Here is a 17,584-nt window from a genome sequence, read left to right on the forward strand (position 1 = left end):
TTAACAAAACATTGGCAACAGTCCAACAGTCCAAAGCTTGGACTTACGTGTGTCATGAGAAAAGCTCAAGTTGACATAAAAGTTAGCTGATACCGCTTCGATCATCAGACCACAAACTTTAGGTAGACTGAGACTCGGGTTTAGTTTTTATTGAAACTTCCAGTCAGTCACGACCAAAAAAATTTCATTGGTCAATTAACAAATGGTTTTTCACGTTTTACCAGGAGTATTTGTTAAAGTGTCTCTGCCAATTGGACAATGTATTACTCGATAATGGCACGGCAACTAGAAATTCTGACATTAATGATCATACCATGAAACAGTAGCTTCATAGTAAAATATAACAAACCGTTTGTAGGTTGAAAAATGCAAGTTGTTTTAATTGCAACTAACTAAAGAGTTTAAACAAAAACGAAACTCAGGTATCAGTCTACTAAAACCTTGTAACTGGTGATCGGAGTGGTTTAAACAAACCTCTTATTTTTTGTTATAGTTTTATGTTTTACTGTTGTTATATAATTTAACAATAACTTAAATGTTTTTTGAAGGCTTATGTTTTTAAATATTCTTTTTCCATATTCTTTGTTATATAAATTACCAAGTAAAGTATTCATTAGGCTTGTATTTTTTGCAGTAAGCTAAAACCTAGACAAAAAAGTAATATCTAATTTTGTTAAGAGGACTTTTCAAACACATATCTTAAAAAACTTCTGCAACGATATAAAAAGAAAAAAAGAATTTTTGTAACTAACTTTTTTGAAAATAGTTAATTGTACTTTACATAAATGTTGTTTTTTAAGTTCTACTTACATACTATTAGAACTTAGTTTTTTCGAACTAATTGTTCGAAAATTTTATTTTTATTTATACTGACATGAAATTGGTCTTAAATTTAGATATTGATAATAATATGTATTTTAATGAAGTCAAGAGGATAATTCAAAAAGCTTTAAAACTTTATCTATAGTTATTAACTTATATTTACTTAATTCAAACTACAGTAACCTCTTGGAAATATATGCACTCATTTGGTTACTCATTCTCGTTTAGTTACGCATTTTAGAACTTTAAAATGACAATCCTAACATTTCAGCATGTAATTAGACTAGTTAAATATTATTAATAAAGTTTTTATAACAAATATATTGTTTAAAACAATGATAGAAAATTAAATATTCAATTATTGTCAAAATACTACGTATTATTTCTCACTTATACAATTTTTAGCTTTTAGACTAAAAAAATAATTAAACAACTTTAAATATTAGTTTTTTGTTTGAGATGTTACCCATTAAGCATTAAAGTTTTTACGACATATCCGTTTTAATCTAGAAAAAATATTTTATTACAATTTTCTTGTATCTAAAATTAATCTACCTTTGCACAATATTGTGAGAAGCATTTTCTCGCGCAAGTTTCGTGATAAACAAGAGTTTCAGGTGTCACAACGAGGGAATCACCAAAACGAAATAAAACATTGCAAAACTGACAAGTTCTTTCTGCAGCATTCCGACATTTCTCCACGACACGAGAATAAACGATCCTGTCGTGTTTCTCAAAAACACCAAAGTCTGTTGCCGAACAAACAAAGTTTTGGAATCCGAGCTCTGACAAAAGTTCGTGGGCAACTTGGGGAAACTTTTCTGAGTCGTCTGTTAAGCTCATCAGATTTTTTAAAAGTCTCGAAGTTTTAATAAACAACTTTTTCATCACTAACATGTAAAACAGTTTGTAGACTTCCTTAAAAAAATCATTGTCTGTAACACAACCTCCTAACTTTAAAATTGCTGTTTCGAATAAATAAGACACTAATTTATCTTCATTGATTTTTGTTTCTGAGCAATATTCAAAGTTAGTCGTATTTAAGTAGGCGGGAAATACTTTAAAAATGACCAAGCTACTAATCGTTTTCCTATCGAAATCGGGCAAAGTTGGCTGTAAAACATCAACTAGCTTGTCCATAACTATTCGGCTGTCGTCAGTTTTTAGTTCTCTGCTTATAATGCTAAACGACAAAGAGATGTTTTTCGGGACAAATCCATGAAAACTGTTTCTTTTTAAAAATAGAGTAAAATTTTTTAGATCTTCGGTTTCTTTTAAGTGTATCACATCAATGTTTGACGTAGAACTCAAACACAAACTCGGGTCCGAATCCGAAGTGAGAAATGATGAATTTGAACTGTTTAAAAGCGGGTTAAACTGACCAAAGTCACTGCTGTCAGCGAAACTTTTTCGCTTTTTGTGGACATTTTTTACTAATTTTATTGATCTTCTTATTTGTTTCATACTCTATAACGCTAAGAAAGTATGATATAAAATATAATTTTTATTTTATTTGAATATATTTATTAAGTATACACTAACGATTTTTTTGGAGATTTGTTTTAGCTTCAAAAACATTAAAAACAGTACGTTTTAATTTGTTAAACTGAAAAAATGAAGTCCGTAAGTTTTGTTTTCATAGTAAAACATTAACATAAAATTAATCACAAATAAAAAAATTAAAAGTAAAATGTTGACTTTGAAAAATAGTTTTAACTTTTTAAGTATCAATTTTTTCCCTCAACGAACTAATGAAGAAGCAAGTAAAAGTTTATAACCTTATAAAAAAAATGCTTTTATATTTTATCGATTTTTGTGTCAGATATTATGAAACAGTGTTAAAACCTGAATTATTATTAGCTAAAATAATTTCTGACAATAATATTACAATTAAATTTAAAAGTTGCCAACCTTAGTGTGATATGAATTTTCATTGACTTAAAGAAAAAAAAACAAGTTTTGATAGTGAATAATAGTTTTTAAACCTTCATTTTTGGTAGGAAACCAAAAATTTTAACTTAACTTCTTTTTTACATTATTAATATTAGTTATCAAAATTTATTTTATTTTTTTTCTTTCAAACAATACATAAATGAAAAATTACACATTGCTTTTTTTTGATATTTTTTAAAAATAACATAAATATTAGTATGTTAAGTATTAGTTGTCAACTTTTATTTTATAACATCAAAATAATGTTTAAAAATTTGAATTACATTAATTAAAGTTTATGAACTGAACAAGTTTTAAAGGTTCTGTATTTACGTAATATCTTGAAAGATATGTAAATTAATATGTAGATTTTTCTATTCATAATAAACACGTATTAAAAAAAACACATTTTTAATACGTGTGTTTTAAATTTATTATTTTTTCAAATTTCGCTTTTTTTTTTCATGAGTACATATCTTATTTACTAAATATAGTTACAAAGAATAAGATGCCATAGATTCAAATTAGTTTAGAAGCCTAACTAAGCTTCTCAAAGCAGCTTAGTTTGAACTTTTTTTAATTCTTAAGTTATTGTCATAAACTGTTTTAACATACTTTCTAGACAATAGTAAACAGCTATTAAAAAAAAAAATTATTATAAGGCATGGATTGTGGTATACTAAATTTATTGGTACTACTCGTCATAATTAAATCCTACTTTACTTAATAACTCTTTTAAATATTATATTCTAATTAAGATTAATTTATATAAATCTGACGACAGTTTGTTAATGTATTTTCTATATAAAAGAACCACAAAAAAAAACTACAAAATCTCTATTTCAAAAATATAAATTACTTTTAAAACTTATATAAATCACTTAGCAAAAGTGCAACTTAATAATAAACCAAGTTATAGTTAGCAAACTTTAAACATTTAAAGAATTTTCAAATATTTAACTCTATTTCAAAAGACTTAAAACAATGTAGTAAAGCTTAAATAAAAACTTTTACGGAGCAATAAACTCTATAAGGCTTAATAAACTATTAAAAATGTAAAGGTAGCTCAAATATTTAAGCAAAAAAAACAGCTTAAATATTAACTTACACTAGATACTCTTGAGTTTGTATTATGATGAGAAAAAAAGGTATTAAGCATTTTGCGAGAACTTTTAAAATTATACTAGACATTCCGGAAAATATTTTAAATTTAGACCAGATACTAAGGAAAAATTTAAAGTAACTGAAGGATTCGGATTCGCCTGGATCTTCATTTGAAAATAAGATCCACATCGGGAGATCACAAATAGCTAGTCAAAAATTATTAATCCTACGTCTTAAAATAAAACCTTCTAAAATGGAAACATGATGCAAACAGTTCAGGTTTTCTTCTTTGTTTGCATGAGCAGTCTCCATCTTCTCTAGAATACAAATTTTGCAGACTTTTTAACTAACAATAAAAGCTATAATGGATCGACTGGTGAAATGTTTATGAAAAACGATACGCTCATATCAGTAAGATAAAAAAATGGAATTGTACTATTAAAATACTTTTTAAGTTTAAATAAATAACATTCACTATTAATTAAGATGAAACATAAAACATAGATTAGGTGAAAAAATAATATCAAAAAAATTTTAATAAATTTTGTTCAAGACTAGATAATGTTTGCAAACAAAACCTTAATAAAATACATGATCGTGTTCCCATTTTAAGAGGTTTTGTTTTAAGGCGTAGGGTTATTGATTTTTGACTGGCTACCAAATTTTCTTATTTTTGACTTTTGTATTCGTGATTTATTTTTAACGTTAATGCTTTTTAATAAAATATAGCATTTTTTATATGTGTGCATTATAGAATAAGCCTATTTTTGTATAAATAAAAAACATTATCATTATGCATGAAAACTATTTTTATAGTTCTATACAAATATCAAAGTTTTAAATTTACTTATTTAATTCATTACTTAAGATATATTTTTATATGTATTTAGCTTTGATATAAGAATTAACAACTGTACATAACAAATTAAAATAATTGAAGAACTGTATTGTTAACTGAATATCTTCACTTGAGCAGTGAAACTTAGCCGTACTAAATAAATATAACTGAAAAACTGTATTGTAAATAATGTATGAAATATATACTTAGTTATTACTATTCATTTATAGTTAATCTTAGCGTCTATTTGTTTATGTTAACTTCTTATTTAAATTACAGAGCTTTTAGCTCCTTTTGGTAGGAACATTATTGCTAAATAAGCTCTTTGAAAATTTGTTGTTTAAATACCTTATTAAAGTTTTCAAAACAAAATGACATATCTAGAATTTTAGATTTCCAATTTACAACTTGGTTGTAAAAACCTCATTTTGAAAAAATATGTTTTTTGAAAACAGTTTAAAGTAAATATATGACTATATTTTAAATAACTTCAATTAACTAAACATTACCTTTTGGAGGTCATTATATAAATACTTTATCGATTAGAATAAATTTTAATAAAACGCTACAAGATAGCTTACTAGAAGTTGAAGTTCATAATAATAAATAATTCTACAACTTTTAAAAATAAATATCTCATCAAACTTTAGTTATTTAGGTTGGTATGGTGTAAACAAATAACACAGATCAGCGTCTATTTCTTTTTTAGATAATTAACAGGTTTTTAGCAGCAAAATAACTTTTGAATAGAAATCAGATTTGTTGGTTATCCACAAGAGATTTTTAAAAACTATCTTAATAAGAAAAAAAATCATACCTGACTTAAATAGCTGACATATAAACACTGTTATTTTATTTTATTAGTTTTAAATTTATAAACTTGTTTAATGATATTTTTCTAAAATTAACTAAATTTTTTGGTTTTTAATTTAGTAACTAAATTTTTACATGAAACTATATTATCCATCTACATTATACAATTTTCTGTTAAAGCATCTAGTACGCTTTCATATAACTTTCAACTTTAAATTCTAAAGAACTTGCTTAAAGCAAAAATTGGTACAGTTTTAATTTTTTTGCTGAAATAACTTTATTTATAATCAAATCTACTTAAAAATTTTCTGTTATTTTCATATGCGGGTATATGAGTAAAGTTGAAGTAAGTATTTTTGGCATAACAGTCTTTAACACTGATCTAGTAAAATGTAATAAAACCTATTTGTAATATTTTTTTAGTTTTTACTGAAAAATGATCGATTTAATAAAAGATCAAAACATTTTTCTTCTGGAAAACATGTTCAGCAACGTGAATAAGTAATGTTTTAATTTAAGGTGAGAATTTACTTCAAAAATTTAAAACTTTTTATACTTCCTAATTATAATAAAATTATAACATTTTTTTAAATAAAATTAAAAATATTATTCCTCAACTAAATTAATTTCACTAAATACTAATCACACATTTTTGATATGCTAAGAATAGTGGTTGATTAATAAAATTTACCTAATTTAATTACAAAAAGTAAAAAATGCTAATTATAAACAAACTAAAAAAAATGATACAAACTTTAGTCAACTGCTGCATGGACGTAAAAAAAAACATCAAACCAATGATTAGTAATAATAAAGTACAGCTTTACTGTACTTAAAAATATACAACAACTACCTATACCTAGTTTTCAAAACATCGTCTAAGTTTGAAAAGTATAAAACGAAAATTATTCTAAACAGGATTGTCCAGGTGGGAAAACCCCTTTTTCAGTGATAATTCCTCCAGTAATCAAGTGAGCAGGAGTAACATCGAACGCTGGATTCCAACAGCTTACGTCTAAACGATTTGTAATAATCAAAAAACATCGTTATATGTTTCACGCAAAGTGGTTACAATTAAAGCTATAAAAAGTTTTAGAGTAAACAAACAAAAAAGTAAATTTAACTGCAACAATTTAAAATTAACAGTTTAAGTTCGGAAGATATTTTTAACTAGCCAAAACTACAGTTTATAAATAAAAAATTATATTAAAAATTAACTTAAATACACATATATCATAAAACATTAATTCTACTTACAATACACCCTAGCTAAAATATGTGTGAAAATTTTTTATTATGTCTAACCAGTGCTTTTTTTGCTATACACTGCAAACTTTATTTGCACTAAAATTTTATTTTTCTATAGAGGAATTTATATTTACTGTTGTTAAATAACTTTTATTAGTTTTAAAATAATTACACTCAATAAAAAACTTCAACTAGAATCTTTGTTATAAAAACAGTTTTTGTTGCACTAAACTGAACATAAAACATAGTACAAAAGGGGCTTTTGGAAATCGAGCAAGAACAAATTAATATATATTTTAAACAAACATATTCATAATTTGTTGTTTTTATAGATGAGCTGACAACAGGAAAACTAATTATCAACAAAACAAAAGTGCTGCTTACCTTTAGGCGCGATTCTCACACCAGCTACTAGCTTCAGCTCGTCGGAAGGCCTCAACTCTATCTTGATGGCGTCTCCGCTTTTCGCGTCGTTGTCATGGCTACTGAGGGGAGCGGCAACGTAGAAAGGCACATTGTGGTACTTGGCCAGGACTGCGATCTGGTACGTGCCTATTTTGTTGGCGGTGTCCCCGTTTCTCGCTACACGGTCTGCGCCCACCACTACAGCTGTCAGAATGGTTGTACTTTAGCATTAAAATATTTTTTGCGTTCACATAGTCAAAGAGTCATAATTACTTCTGTTTGAAACTTATCAAAGAATGCTGTTCGAAACATTTTCAACTTTATTTTACTAGTTTCTTTGAAACAATTTGCTTTTTTTACCAAAAACATATTTATCAAACATTTTCCTAATACAACCTAACTAATATTAAGAAATATTTATGTCAACTATAGTTACTAGGAAAAACATAAGTTAATTACTTATGTGTGTTCTTTTTTTGAAAGTCTAAGAAGAAAATATAAATAGAACAAATATACATATATATATATATATATACATTTTCTCAAAGTTCTTTAAATTAAGACTTCTCAAACCAAAACATTCATAATTAAAGTGATATTTCTTCCTTTAAAATGAAATGCATTTTTTATAATAAAATTTAGATAATACAAGAGCAATTTCTTTCCAGAGGAAACCTAAATGTGCTAAATATTTTAAACTAAATCACTGAGCTCAATTGTTATACTAACTTACACAAGTTTACATTGAACGAAAATTTAAACAATTTTGTTGATAATCACTAAATTACATATTAATAATATTATGTAATAACATTATGTTTTGTTTAAAGCAATAGAAATACTAATAATAAAATTTAACAAACTTCTAAAACATTAGAATATAATGAAAGCATACAAACTTAATTAATTAAACTCAAACAAAAAAGTTAAACAGCTCGTTATAGAACTCAGTTAAGTATGTACTTAAAAACTATTGTTTATTGAGCGTTTAAAAAGTTTGGTCAAAGGACCTGATGTACAATAATACTTTTTGATTATCAAGTCATAGTCCAGGGAAACAGTTTAATGAATTGTCCAGGAGAACTAAGTATAAAATTGTTTTCCTAATAAACAATATCAACCTGTTATCTTTTTTTCTTTCATTAATGCTGCTACCATACTATCTGCAATCAAACATGAAGGAATTTCATCATGAACTAGCTCATAGGCGGTCAACCTAGAGCCCTGGTTGTAAGGCCTTGTTTCGGTGTGATAAGCAACTTGCAACACTTTTTTATTATTCAATGACCTAATTACTCCTAAACAATTTTTTATGTAAAGTTGTTTTAATTCATTTAATTTTAAGTTATTTTATAAAACTTTGAAACTTTTTGATTAAAAAAAATCTGCATTTTTTTTTTAATCATTTATAAAAACTATAAAAAAGTAATTTATATAAGAGTACTCTTATTTTAGAACAAAACTTGTTTTTAATATTTTTACTATCTTTATCCGCACGAAGATTAAAATTCAACTATTGGCTTTTTCTTTAATTTAATCAACTTATTCATATTTAGTTATCAATTATACAAACTCTTGTACACTGTAGTTAATTCAACAAAATTTTCATAAGTATAGTATTAAATACTTACTTTAGAGCTCATAAAACATTTTTAACTTCTATTTAAGTAAAACCTTTCTTAAAGTAGTATAATACGTAGTGTAAAAATATTTAGAAAAATATTTAAAAAAAAAAAATTTCACACTAAAAAAATTTGAAACTTGGTTATACGTCTTATAACTAATAGGTTTCAAAAGCAATTTATCACAACCTAATGCCGTTCCAAAACCAGAAGTGGCAAGTGTTCCAGTATTACAATGAGTAAGAATATTGATTTGAGATTTAGCAAAGTTATCTAATATATGGCACGCTCCGTGATTTCCAATGTTTTTATTTATTTGCAAGTCATCCGACAACAACTTTTCACAATATTCAATGACCCTTTAAATAATATTTAGCAGATGGTCAATACTCATCTTTGTTACTTAGTTATCGTATCTAATATTTTTCTTATTCAATTACTTTCTCAATCCTAACCAAACCTTAGTCCGAAAACCACAAAACTATCAATATTTTTTAAAACTACCTAGTAGATTTAATTTTGTTTTAAATTTATGGTTAGTGTAGAATACAGTATACATTAAAAAAAAGTTACAGAGAAAGTAGTTTTATCCAAACCAGTAAAAGTGTTAATATCTTTTCAGATTGCCAAGTTAATAAATTGTTTAAATTTAAACTCAAGTTTTTATATCATCCCTAAACTCAGTACAGTACATATATAAAATATCCTCAAGTTTACCTCAAGGTTTTGTTACAAAACTAGAATTAAATATTTGTTAAAATTCATAGTATTTTCTCATATAACAGTTTTGTCAACTTTACAACACTAAATAATTTTACTCAGATTCAGTTACTTTGTGTATTGGTTTATTATAAAACAATGAATCTTCAATTACTCAAGCTAAAACGCTAAAAAAAACAACCAGTCAATTAATAGTAAAGCCAATTAAAAATGTAATCAGTGTTTGCATAAATTTGTTGCAATTTTAAGAATTAAGTAAAAATTTAACATTTCAACTCATGTACTTTTAAAAACTAAACACAAAAAAATATAAAGCAATGTTATCAACTACTTACTTTTCAATAATGTCTTTTGCTGAGCTATTCTTTTGGACCTCACATATTTTACTCAACTCTGACGCTGATGTGTGCATATTCACTGCAGTTGGTCTTGCCTCAACAAGCTCAGTTGCCCAGCTTTTTATTTTTGAGATCAAATCGTCAGCAGTCATTTCACTAAAACTTTCATCCGACTGCAATTTGACTGCAACACTCAAGCAACCGACTATGGCTATGGCTGGTGCGCCTCTCACCTGTGAATTGTTATCTTGAAAAACTACAAAAGAAACGAACATTTTAAATTACATATAACTAATCGTATAAATATTAGAGCTTAACTAAAAAACCTGTTGTTATAAATTTCATTAGAAATAAGGTTTAAAGAAGCTTGTTAAGGAGTCTAAATTTTATAGTTTATTGAAAACTTAAGAAAAAACAATAAATATATAAAACAGAATAAAGTTTATTCAACTAAATCAATTTTTTATAGCCGGGTTGAAATAGCTTCCAAGTACTTTATTTCAAAATCCAAAAAAAAAGTACATATATTTTATGCAGCTTTTTGCCACAATCATCAGCTATGTCATTTGAAATAAATAAATATATATATATAGTTTATTTTGAAAATTCGATTTAAAAAGAACAGTACATATGTTTCATAAAAACATTTGCTTTGTTTTTTTTTGTTTTAATGTTTAGCAAAGTGCAATTAAATTTGAACTACAGTTGATAATGAAAAAAAAAAATTAAAGACACTGTGACGTAATTATTAAATGTTGTAGAGGACAAAATTAATCTTTCTTGCAAACAAACAACTAAAACTTAAAAAACTGAAAATAAGTGACTGTAAAATTAAATACTTTAAAACTTAATAAATTTTAAGAGAATCTTTTTCATATTCCGACAAGACGATATAAATTCACTTCTCTTGTTTAAGCAACCCTCTTTTTTCAACGCATACACAGCGGCCATTGACTCTTTTAAGCACAGCCTAACAAACAGGGTTATTACCATCTGCTATAGGCTGTGTTCTTTTTATAACCTCCCAGGTTAATTTAAAATCAATGTTTTAGCGCTTTAGGTCACAAACGTACGTTGAAAGCTCAGTCTCATTTTCATATAGAACCTTTAATAGATTTTTTATGGTTAGCATACCGGAATCTGAACTGAGTTGAGCAAAACCGATGCAGAACTTTTTCTTAAGGTCAGAGTTAACTGTTGCCCTGTAAATAATGTCTTCCGAACGGCAATTACCCCTTTTCAAATTATATTTGCAGTCACCAGCGCAATTACATTGATTCTGGATTAGATTACTTTTGTTTAATGTTTTTTGGTTATGTGACTTAATTAATCTCTCCAAACTAACCGTAAATGGATTATCTTTGTTTAAAATGCATTTTTACTAGATTTATAAATTCTCTGCACAGCCTATAGCAGATGATAACAACCCTGTTTATAGGCTGTGCTCTAAGAGTCAACGGCCGCTGTGTATGCGTTGAAAAAAGAGGGTTGCTTAAACAAGAGGAGTGAATTTATATCGTCTCGTCGGAATATTAAAAAGTTTCTCTTAAAATTTATTAAGTTTCAAAGTATTTAATTTTACAGTCACTTATTTGTGTTTTTGTAAATTTTAGTTGTTTGTTTAGAAATCAGATTAATTTTTCCACTGAAAATTTGTCCTCTACAACATTTAATAATTACGTCCTAGTGTCTTTTGTTTTGTTTTTTGTATAACCTTCGTATTAATGTTCTTTAATGTTTTAAATGCTTAATTTAATGAAATACTTAAAACTTATAAAATTACTCTTAAAAACAGACTGTTTATTTTATCTATTTAGTTTGTGTTCAAAACATGTTTTTTAAGTTTATTTTTGCAAATAGATTTACTTTAAAATAATTTACAACTACAGATTTGTTTGTGAGAAAAAAGTTTAAGATCTCTACTTCGTAGGAGAACAAACATATTTTTATTGTCTCAAAAATTCATTAAAAAACTAAGTTTTGCTCAAAGAGCTTGTCAATGCACCTAACAAATAACTCTTATTTAAGTAGAACTTAAAAGCCCCTTTATAAAATTATTAAAATAAATCTAATTTAGTAGAAAAGAATGGAGACACATTTTTTTTTTAATTCACATACTTTTTTACTACATAGCTGTTTATCATTAACAATTAGTGCCTTATGCATTAAGTACGTAAAAAATTCAAAATACTTGCTTATTAAACTAAACATTTTCTTAGTCCATAATTTTTTATATAATTTTCGCATGGTTTTTCTCTATATCAAGTAGGAGATAACATATTTTAGTAAAAACGCTTAACAGAAAATAACCAGCATTTTCATCAAACATTGTTCATAAATATTTTTTCTGCAAAACTTTATAACACCAGGCCTTTTAAATATTTGGTTAATTTTTCTAGAAGTTTGATGTATGAAAATATCATCAACGGACCGCAGGTATTCAAAACAGTTGTATAAATATAAACAAAAATAATAGTTTAATTAAAAATATGTAATAATAAATCTATAAACCTTGTTAATTTAATTAGTTAAGATCCTAATTGTAAATTTTTGTCACAAAACTCTTTTTTTATTTTTCCTAGTTGAAAAGTACATTGCGAACCGCATACTCTTACTTTGACCCACGGGCTGCCATTTGCTGGCTCCTCTTTTTAAGAACAAATGATATTTTTAACTTAATTTAAAGGTTTTCAACACTAATTTTATATAACACTTTTTAATTATGAACAAAACTATGATCAATTTATTGACGCAAATGTAAAACTTTAGAACAAAACTGTTCATAACTTATTAATTTAAACACTTCAATCACTTCAAACTAGTGTTTAGTAGTTTAGAGTTTCTCAAAAAGCACACATACAATATGCATAACTAAATACTTAGTTCTTAATGCTACGTTTCAATTTCGTTAGTTTTTTTTTTGAATTGAAAATAATAATAATTTGGTTTACTTGCATTGCTTTTTAATACATTTTTTAGGAACTAGTTGCATTTTAAATTACAAAAATTGTCAGTGATCAATGCACTCTTTAGTTAGTTTAAACTATTCTGTTAAATTAACCTCCTGTAGCTAAGGTTTTTTTTATTAATTAAATAAGTCAATAATAGGGTTGATCACGCCAATTCGATCATCAGACTACAAGTTTCGGTAGACTGAGACCGGTTTCGTCCTTATTAGGACTCATCAGTCAGTCACAACCGAAAAACCTGTAGTCATCAATCTACAAACGGTTTATCATGCTTTCACATGAATCAACCACTTGCTAGCAATGATCAGTGACGTCACTGATCATTGCTAGCAAGTGGTTGATTCATGTGAAAGCATCATAAACCGTTTGTAGATTGACGACTACAGGTTTTTCGGTTGTGACTGACTGATGAGTCCTAATAAGGACGAAACCGGTCTCAGTCTACCGAAACTTGTAGTCTGATGATCGAATTGGCGTGATCAACCCTATTGTTAAACTTGAGCTTATCTCACGTTGTTAAATAAGTCAATTTTTTCTATTTAAACAAACTTTTAAAAGCTTACAAACACATTTGATAAACAAAAATTTTAGTAGTTTTCAAGAAAAAAGATTTACAAATAGTTGCCATGACCATCAAACTTGTTTATTTAAAACTTATAAATATCCTACAGCTTAATTTAACTTCAAGTAAAACTTAGCATTTGCGTTAAAAGTCCTTTCCCTTATTTACCATAAAGTTAGTAAACGCGTTGCAATATACCTTCATAGATTTAATAGCATCAGCGGCCTCTGATACTTCTCTGATCTGTATAAACTCCGATGTTGTTGGAAGTAACAACTGATTTAAAATTTTTAGACTTCCTTCGCTGTAATCAATAGCCTTTAAAACCATTTTACTAGTAAATTTCTGTAGTGTTTTATAAGAAAAAAGTAAAGCGAATAATCAAGTATCACCCAATAAAGTATATTTTATGACAATATTTATTTCAAGAAAAAGAAGCACAAAAAAACTATTTTGAGGAATGGAATAACGACTTTTTAAAAGTTTAGTAAATTTTTAAAACGATATATTTAAGTAGATTAAGTTTAATCTAACATAAAACTACAAAAAAAAACTACATAAATATTAAGTATAAACGTTTTTTCTAGATTAAATTAAGTATGTCTAAGTATAACTAGTCAGTACTTTGTTTACTCTATAATTCAATTCATAAAAGAACATTTTAACTTAATAACAATGTGATTGAAAATGATTAAAATAAGTAGTTTTTAAGTGATGAACTTAAAAATTTCAGATTGCAGCATACATGAAAAAATCATTGTAACAAACTTTAGATCATGCACTGGTCTATACATAAATATTTTTAAAAATTCAAGTTATAGCTTAATATTAAACTTACACTGACAATTTTTATCAAGTTCGAATAATTGTAGGTAAAGCAAAAACAACACTTTTTATTTCTTACTATTTACATGTTTAGTTTATACTATACATGTATAGAATTATAATTTGTTTACATTATATCAAAGACTAATAGTTATCACTACCAATAATAACAATTCAGTAGTATGAAAAAGTAGTGATTTAGCTCACAACTTAAATTGTAATGTTAAAATTGTTTAAACTGCTCGTTTTAAAAACAAAATAATATATATAGTCATATTACTTATCAAAACGTGTGTTTGTAAAACTTAGATGAAAAAATCAAAATCAGTGAGTAAATTTGAACAACAATTATTACAACTTAAAATTGGTTCTTATATTTAAAACAGCTCTGTACATAACAAACAGTATAGAAAGTTATGTAATAGATTTTGTCTTTTATATTAACAAAAACCAAAAAAACCTTTTTTTCATGCAGTTATAAAAATACGATTCATTTATTATAATTGAACAATTTAAAGACTTTAAACTCTTTAAAGGACAATGAATTTGTATTGTTGTGTTTAATTTAAACAGTCTGCACATAAACAATCGCTTAACCCTTATAAAAATGATAAAAAAAATATATGTAATTTTAAAGATAAATTTCACAAAAAAATTTGCATGAATGAGCACAAAAAATTGCAGGAAATGTTTATAGTTTAAGTTGAAAGATTGGGTCATCTACATTTCCTTCAGCAACCAAAGTTTCTTTCCGGTCATTTATATGTCTAATTGTGTTGTCGAAATGCATCTTAATCATTTCATTTTCGTTTTCATCTGAAATTTCAGGAAGCTCTTCGCGAATTTTCTCAATAAGTTGACCAATGATATCATATGTGATCGTGTCACAACCATGCTCCACAAAATAAAGGTACTTGTTAAGAATTTCAACAAACAGTTGGAGTTGCATTGCTGATTCCATGCATTGATTTGCTGTTTTCACGGCTTTTTTCAAGCACTCTGCAACTCTTTTTCCGTCTCTCATTTCCTCTCCACCAGTTTCTTGTGTTTTTCCTGACCAAAAAAGATGAGCAACGTGAGCAACTGCACGACACTGATCAGGTTTCTTTAGCAGCCTGGATGCAGCATGAGCACATTGAGTGCGCAGTGGGGCATGATTCTCTTCACTGAAGCATGTACACTTTTCTACAGTGCTAACAAAAAGCAACACAGCTGCTAACTGCGCTCTACTGTCATTAATGTCTTCTTCATAAATGGAAAAAGCTTGTGACATAAATTCATATGCTATAGCTTCGTGATTGTTAAAGCCAAGATGTGAAACTGTTAGAGCTCCTTGCAAAAATAAGCGGAATGGTAGATCTGCTTGATCCAAATGCTGGCATAAACTGTTGATTATAGATCGACAAGTTTCAAATAGCTTCTTACACTTCTTTTGCCAGTTTTCATTTTCATCTTTACTCTCTTTGTATCTAGAAGCTAGCTTATATAGAGCAAATACAACAGCTGGCAAAGTTATGACCATTCTCTTACTTCCGCCTTTTTCGAAGTGAGATATAGCCTTTTTCAGAATAAAGTAATGCTCGTCAGGACTACTGGAGAACAACAAATGAACTAACCTACCCACTAAACTTTGCTCTTCAGCAAATGTTTCTTCGTCAAACTCTCCATTTGGTTGGTCAGCTTGATCTTGTATCAAAACTGCAACCAACAACATTAAAGCATCTGTAAGTTCTGGAGTATCAATGACAGTTTTATTTTCTAAAATATTACTTACTACATTTGTAGCCATCTTTTGACGAGCGTTATAATCAAAGTGATCAAACAAAGGCCCATAGTTTTCAAGTTTCAAAACAGTAAGAATGTTGTTATAAACGTCTATAGGCATTTGAAGCAAATTTGACATCTCTCTGCACAAAACAGTCCCACTATTTACAGTATCTGTACCCCTTTTACCAAAAACTTCAAGAGTTGCACCTAATACCTTATCAACATAATCAATCCTATCTGGATAGCATTTGAAAGCCAGGTTAATAACAGCAGCTTGCATAGACACTATATCTTCTAACTTCATTGATGGTCGTGCAGAAATAATGTTTGAGACTTGCTTATTAAAAATGTCAAAAAGTTTTATATCATCTGGAATGCCATTTGAATGGTCCCTTTGAACAAAAAGAGTAAGACGTTCAACCATAGCAATTATAGTATTTTTCACATTTACGTTTGGATGGAGATTAGCACATGCTTGAAGAAAGCTATCCAGAGTTTGAAGATGAAATTCATCTGGAAAAACTTGAATTATACATTCCATCAAATACTCCTGAGCAATTGCATCGTTGCACTTAACAACTTGTTCAAGAACTCTTGGCAATACAATTTTTTTGTAGTTGTTGACATCAACACCTTCAAGCTGACTCAACCTAACAAGATTAGTACCAACTAAAATCCTTAGCTCTTGTCTTTCTTTTTCACGCTTTTCTCTATCCTTACTGTGGCCTAAATGCTGCATTCTTACCCAAAGCTTGTTCATTTCAGAAAAGTTTTGGAGTATGAATTCAATAGAATTGTTAACATCTTGCTTCATAGATTCTTTTTCATCTTCATCTGCTTCTGGGTCAATGTCAGGAAGAACATTTTTTGTGCACTGAAGTAAATAGTTACGCAAAAATAAACCTCTTAAAGGATGCTGAACTCCTCTACACATTTCAACTAGATCTTCAAGAATAACTTTACAGGATTTTGACTTGACATTTATGTATACAACACCCATTGTTACAAGCAAATACAGTCTTGGAATAATATTTCCAGCATACTGTACAACTTGGTACAAGTCTGTTTCAAATTGATTTTTTTTAACTTCTTCTATCAGGTAGTTTTGTAAATGTCTGAGTTCATCACAGATACTCATATATAGCTCATAATAGTTCTTAGGAGTAAGGTTTGATGTTCTTAATTCTTTAATCATGTCTGATGCATGTTTCAGTCCTTCCAAAACCTTGTTTTTGTCAAGATCTCTCTTCATTTGAAAACTTTCCATTTTCACATGCTGTACAGCCTCATCAAGCAATCTTTCTTGCTCTTCACTGTTCATTTGTCCACTCATTTAGAATTAATTAATATTAAATTAAATTCTAAAATTAAAGTAAGAAATGTAAAAGTTATTTACATATGTAACAGCAGTAGCTATACATAAAATTGAGTAAAACTTACACCAAAACTAGTATTTTTATGATAAACAAAAAATTGTTTATGGACATTAAGCACAAAAAACAATTCTAAAAATTATATTTGTCTATATCTACTTGAACTAAATTGAGGATTGTGATAGTTGTTTTACTTTAAAAGAGGAATACAGTAACAAGCACAAAATATTTTTTAATTCAAAACTT

The 17,584-nt window shown here is 27.4% G+C and overlaps 2 protein-coding genes across 2 annotated transcripts; both read right to left on the reverse strand.

The window, feature by feature from the left end:
• Positions 1-6,249: 6,249 nt before the first annotated feature.
• LOC145831402 (methylthioribose-1-phosphate isomerase-like) lies at positions 6,250-13,710 on the reverse strand. The gene is made up of 6 exons (XM_082938655.1): positions 13,572-13,710; positions 9,840-10,075; positions 8,974-9,143; positions 8,284-8,460; positions 7,142-7,366; positions 6,250-6,524 (listed from the first exon to the last, which is right to left on the reverse strand). The coding sequence occupies exons 1-6, from the start codon at positions 13,701-13,703 to the stop codon at positions 6,415-6,417; spliced, it is 1,050 nt and encodes a 349-aa protein (XP_082794781.1). The 5' UTR covers positions 13,704-13,710; the 3' UTR covers positions 6,250-6,414.
• A 198-nt stretch (positions 13,711-13,908) lies between these two features.
• Positions 13,909-17,319, reverse strand: LOC145831197 (vacuolar protein sorting-associated protein 35-like). Its single transcript, XM_082938331.1, has one exon. It carries the CDS (start codon positions 17,296-17,298, stop codon positions 14,890-14,892), a length of 2,409 nt encoding a protein of 802 aa, XP_082794457.1. The 5' UTR covers positions 17,299-17,319; the 3' UTR covers positions 13,909-14,889.
• Between the last annotated feature and the right edge of the window lie 265 nt (positions 17,320-17,584).

The sequence above is a fragment of the Thalia democratica genome, chromosome 3 (assembly GCF_965202585.1).
Source record: "Thalia democratica chromosome 3, ktThaDemo2.hap1.1, whole genome shotgun sequence".
Lineage (NCBI taxonomy): Eukaryota > Metazoa > Chordata > Thaliacea > Salpida > Salpidae > Thalia > Thalia democratica.

Bases quoted from the DNA above. Each gene is read 5' to 3' on its own strand.
- LOC145831402 (XM_082938655.1), bottom strand. From the start codon at position 13,703: ATGGTTTTAAAGGCTATTGATTACAGCGAAGGAAGTCTAAAAATTTTA. The intron at 10,076-13,571 runs GTATATTGCAAC...AACAATTCACAG, and splicing joins ATGCTATTAAATCTATGAAG to GTGAGAGGCGCACCAGCCAT. The intron at 6,525-7,141 runs GTAAGCAGCACT...CAAATCGTTTAG, and splicing joins TGTGAGAATCGCGCCTAAAG to ACGTAAGCTGTTGGAATCCA.
- LOC145831197 (XM_082938331.1), bottom strand. From the start codon at position 17,298: ATGAGTGGACAAATGAACAGTGAAGAGCAAGAAAGATTGCTTGATGAG.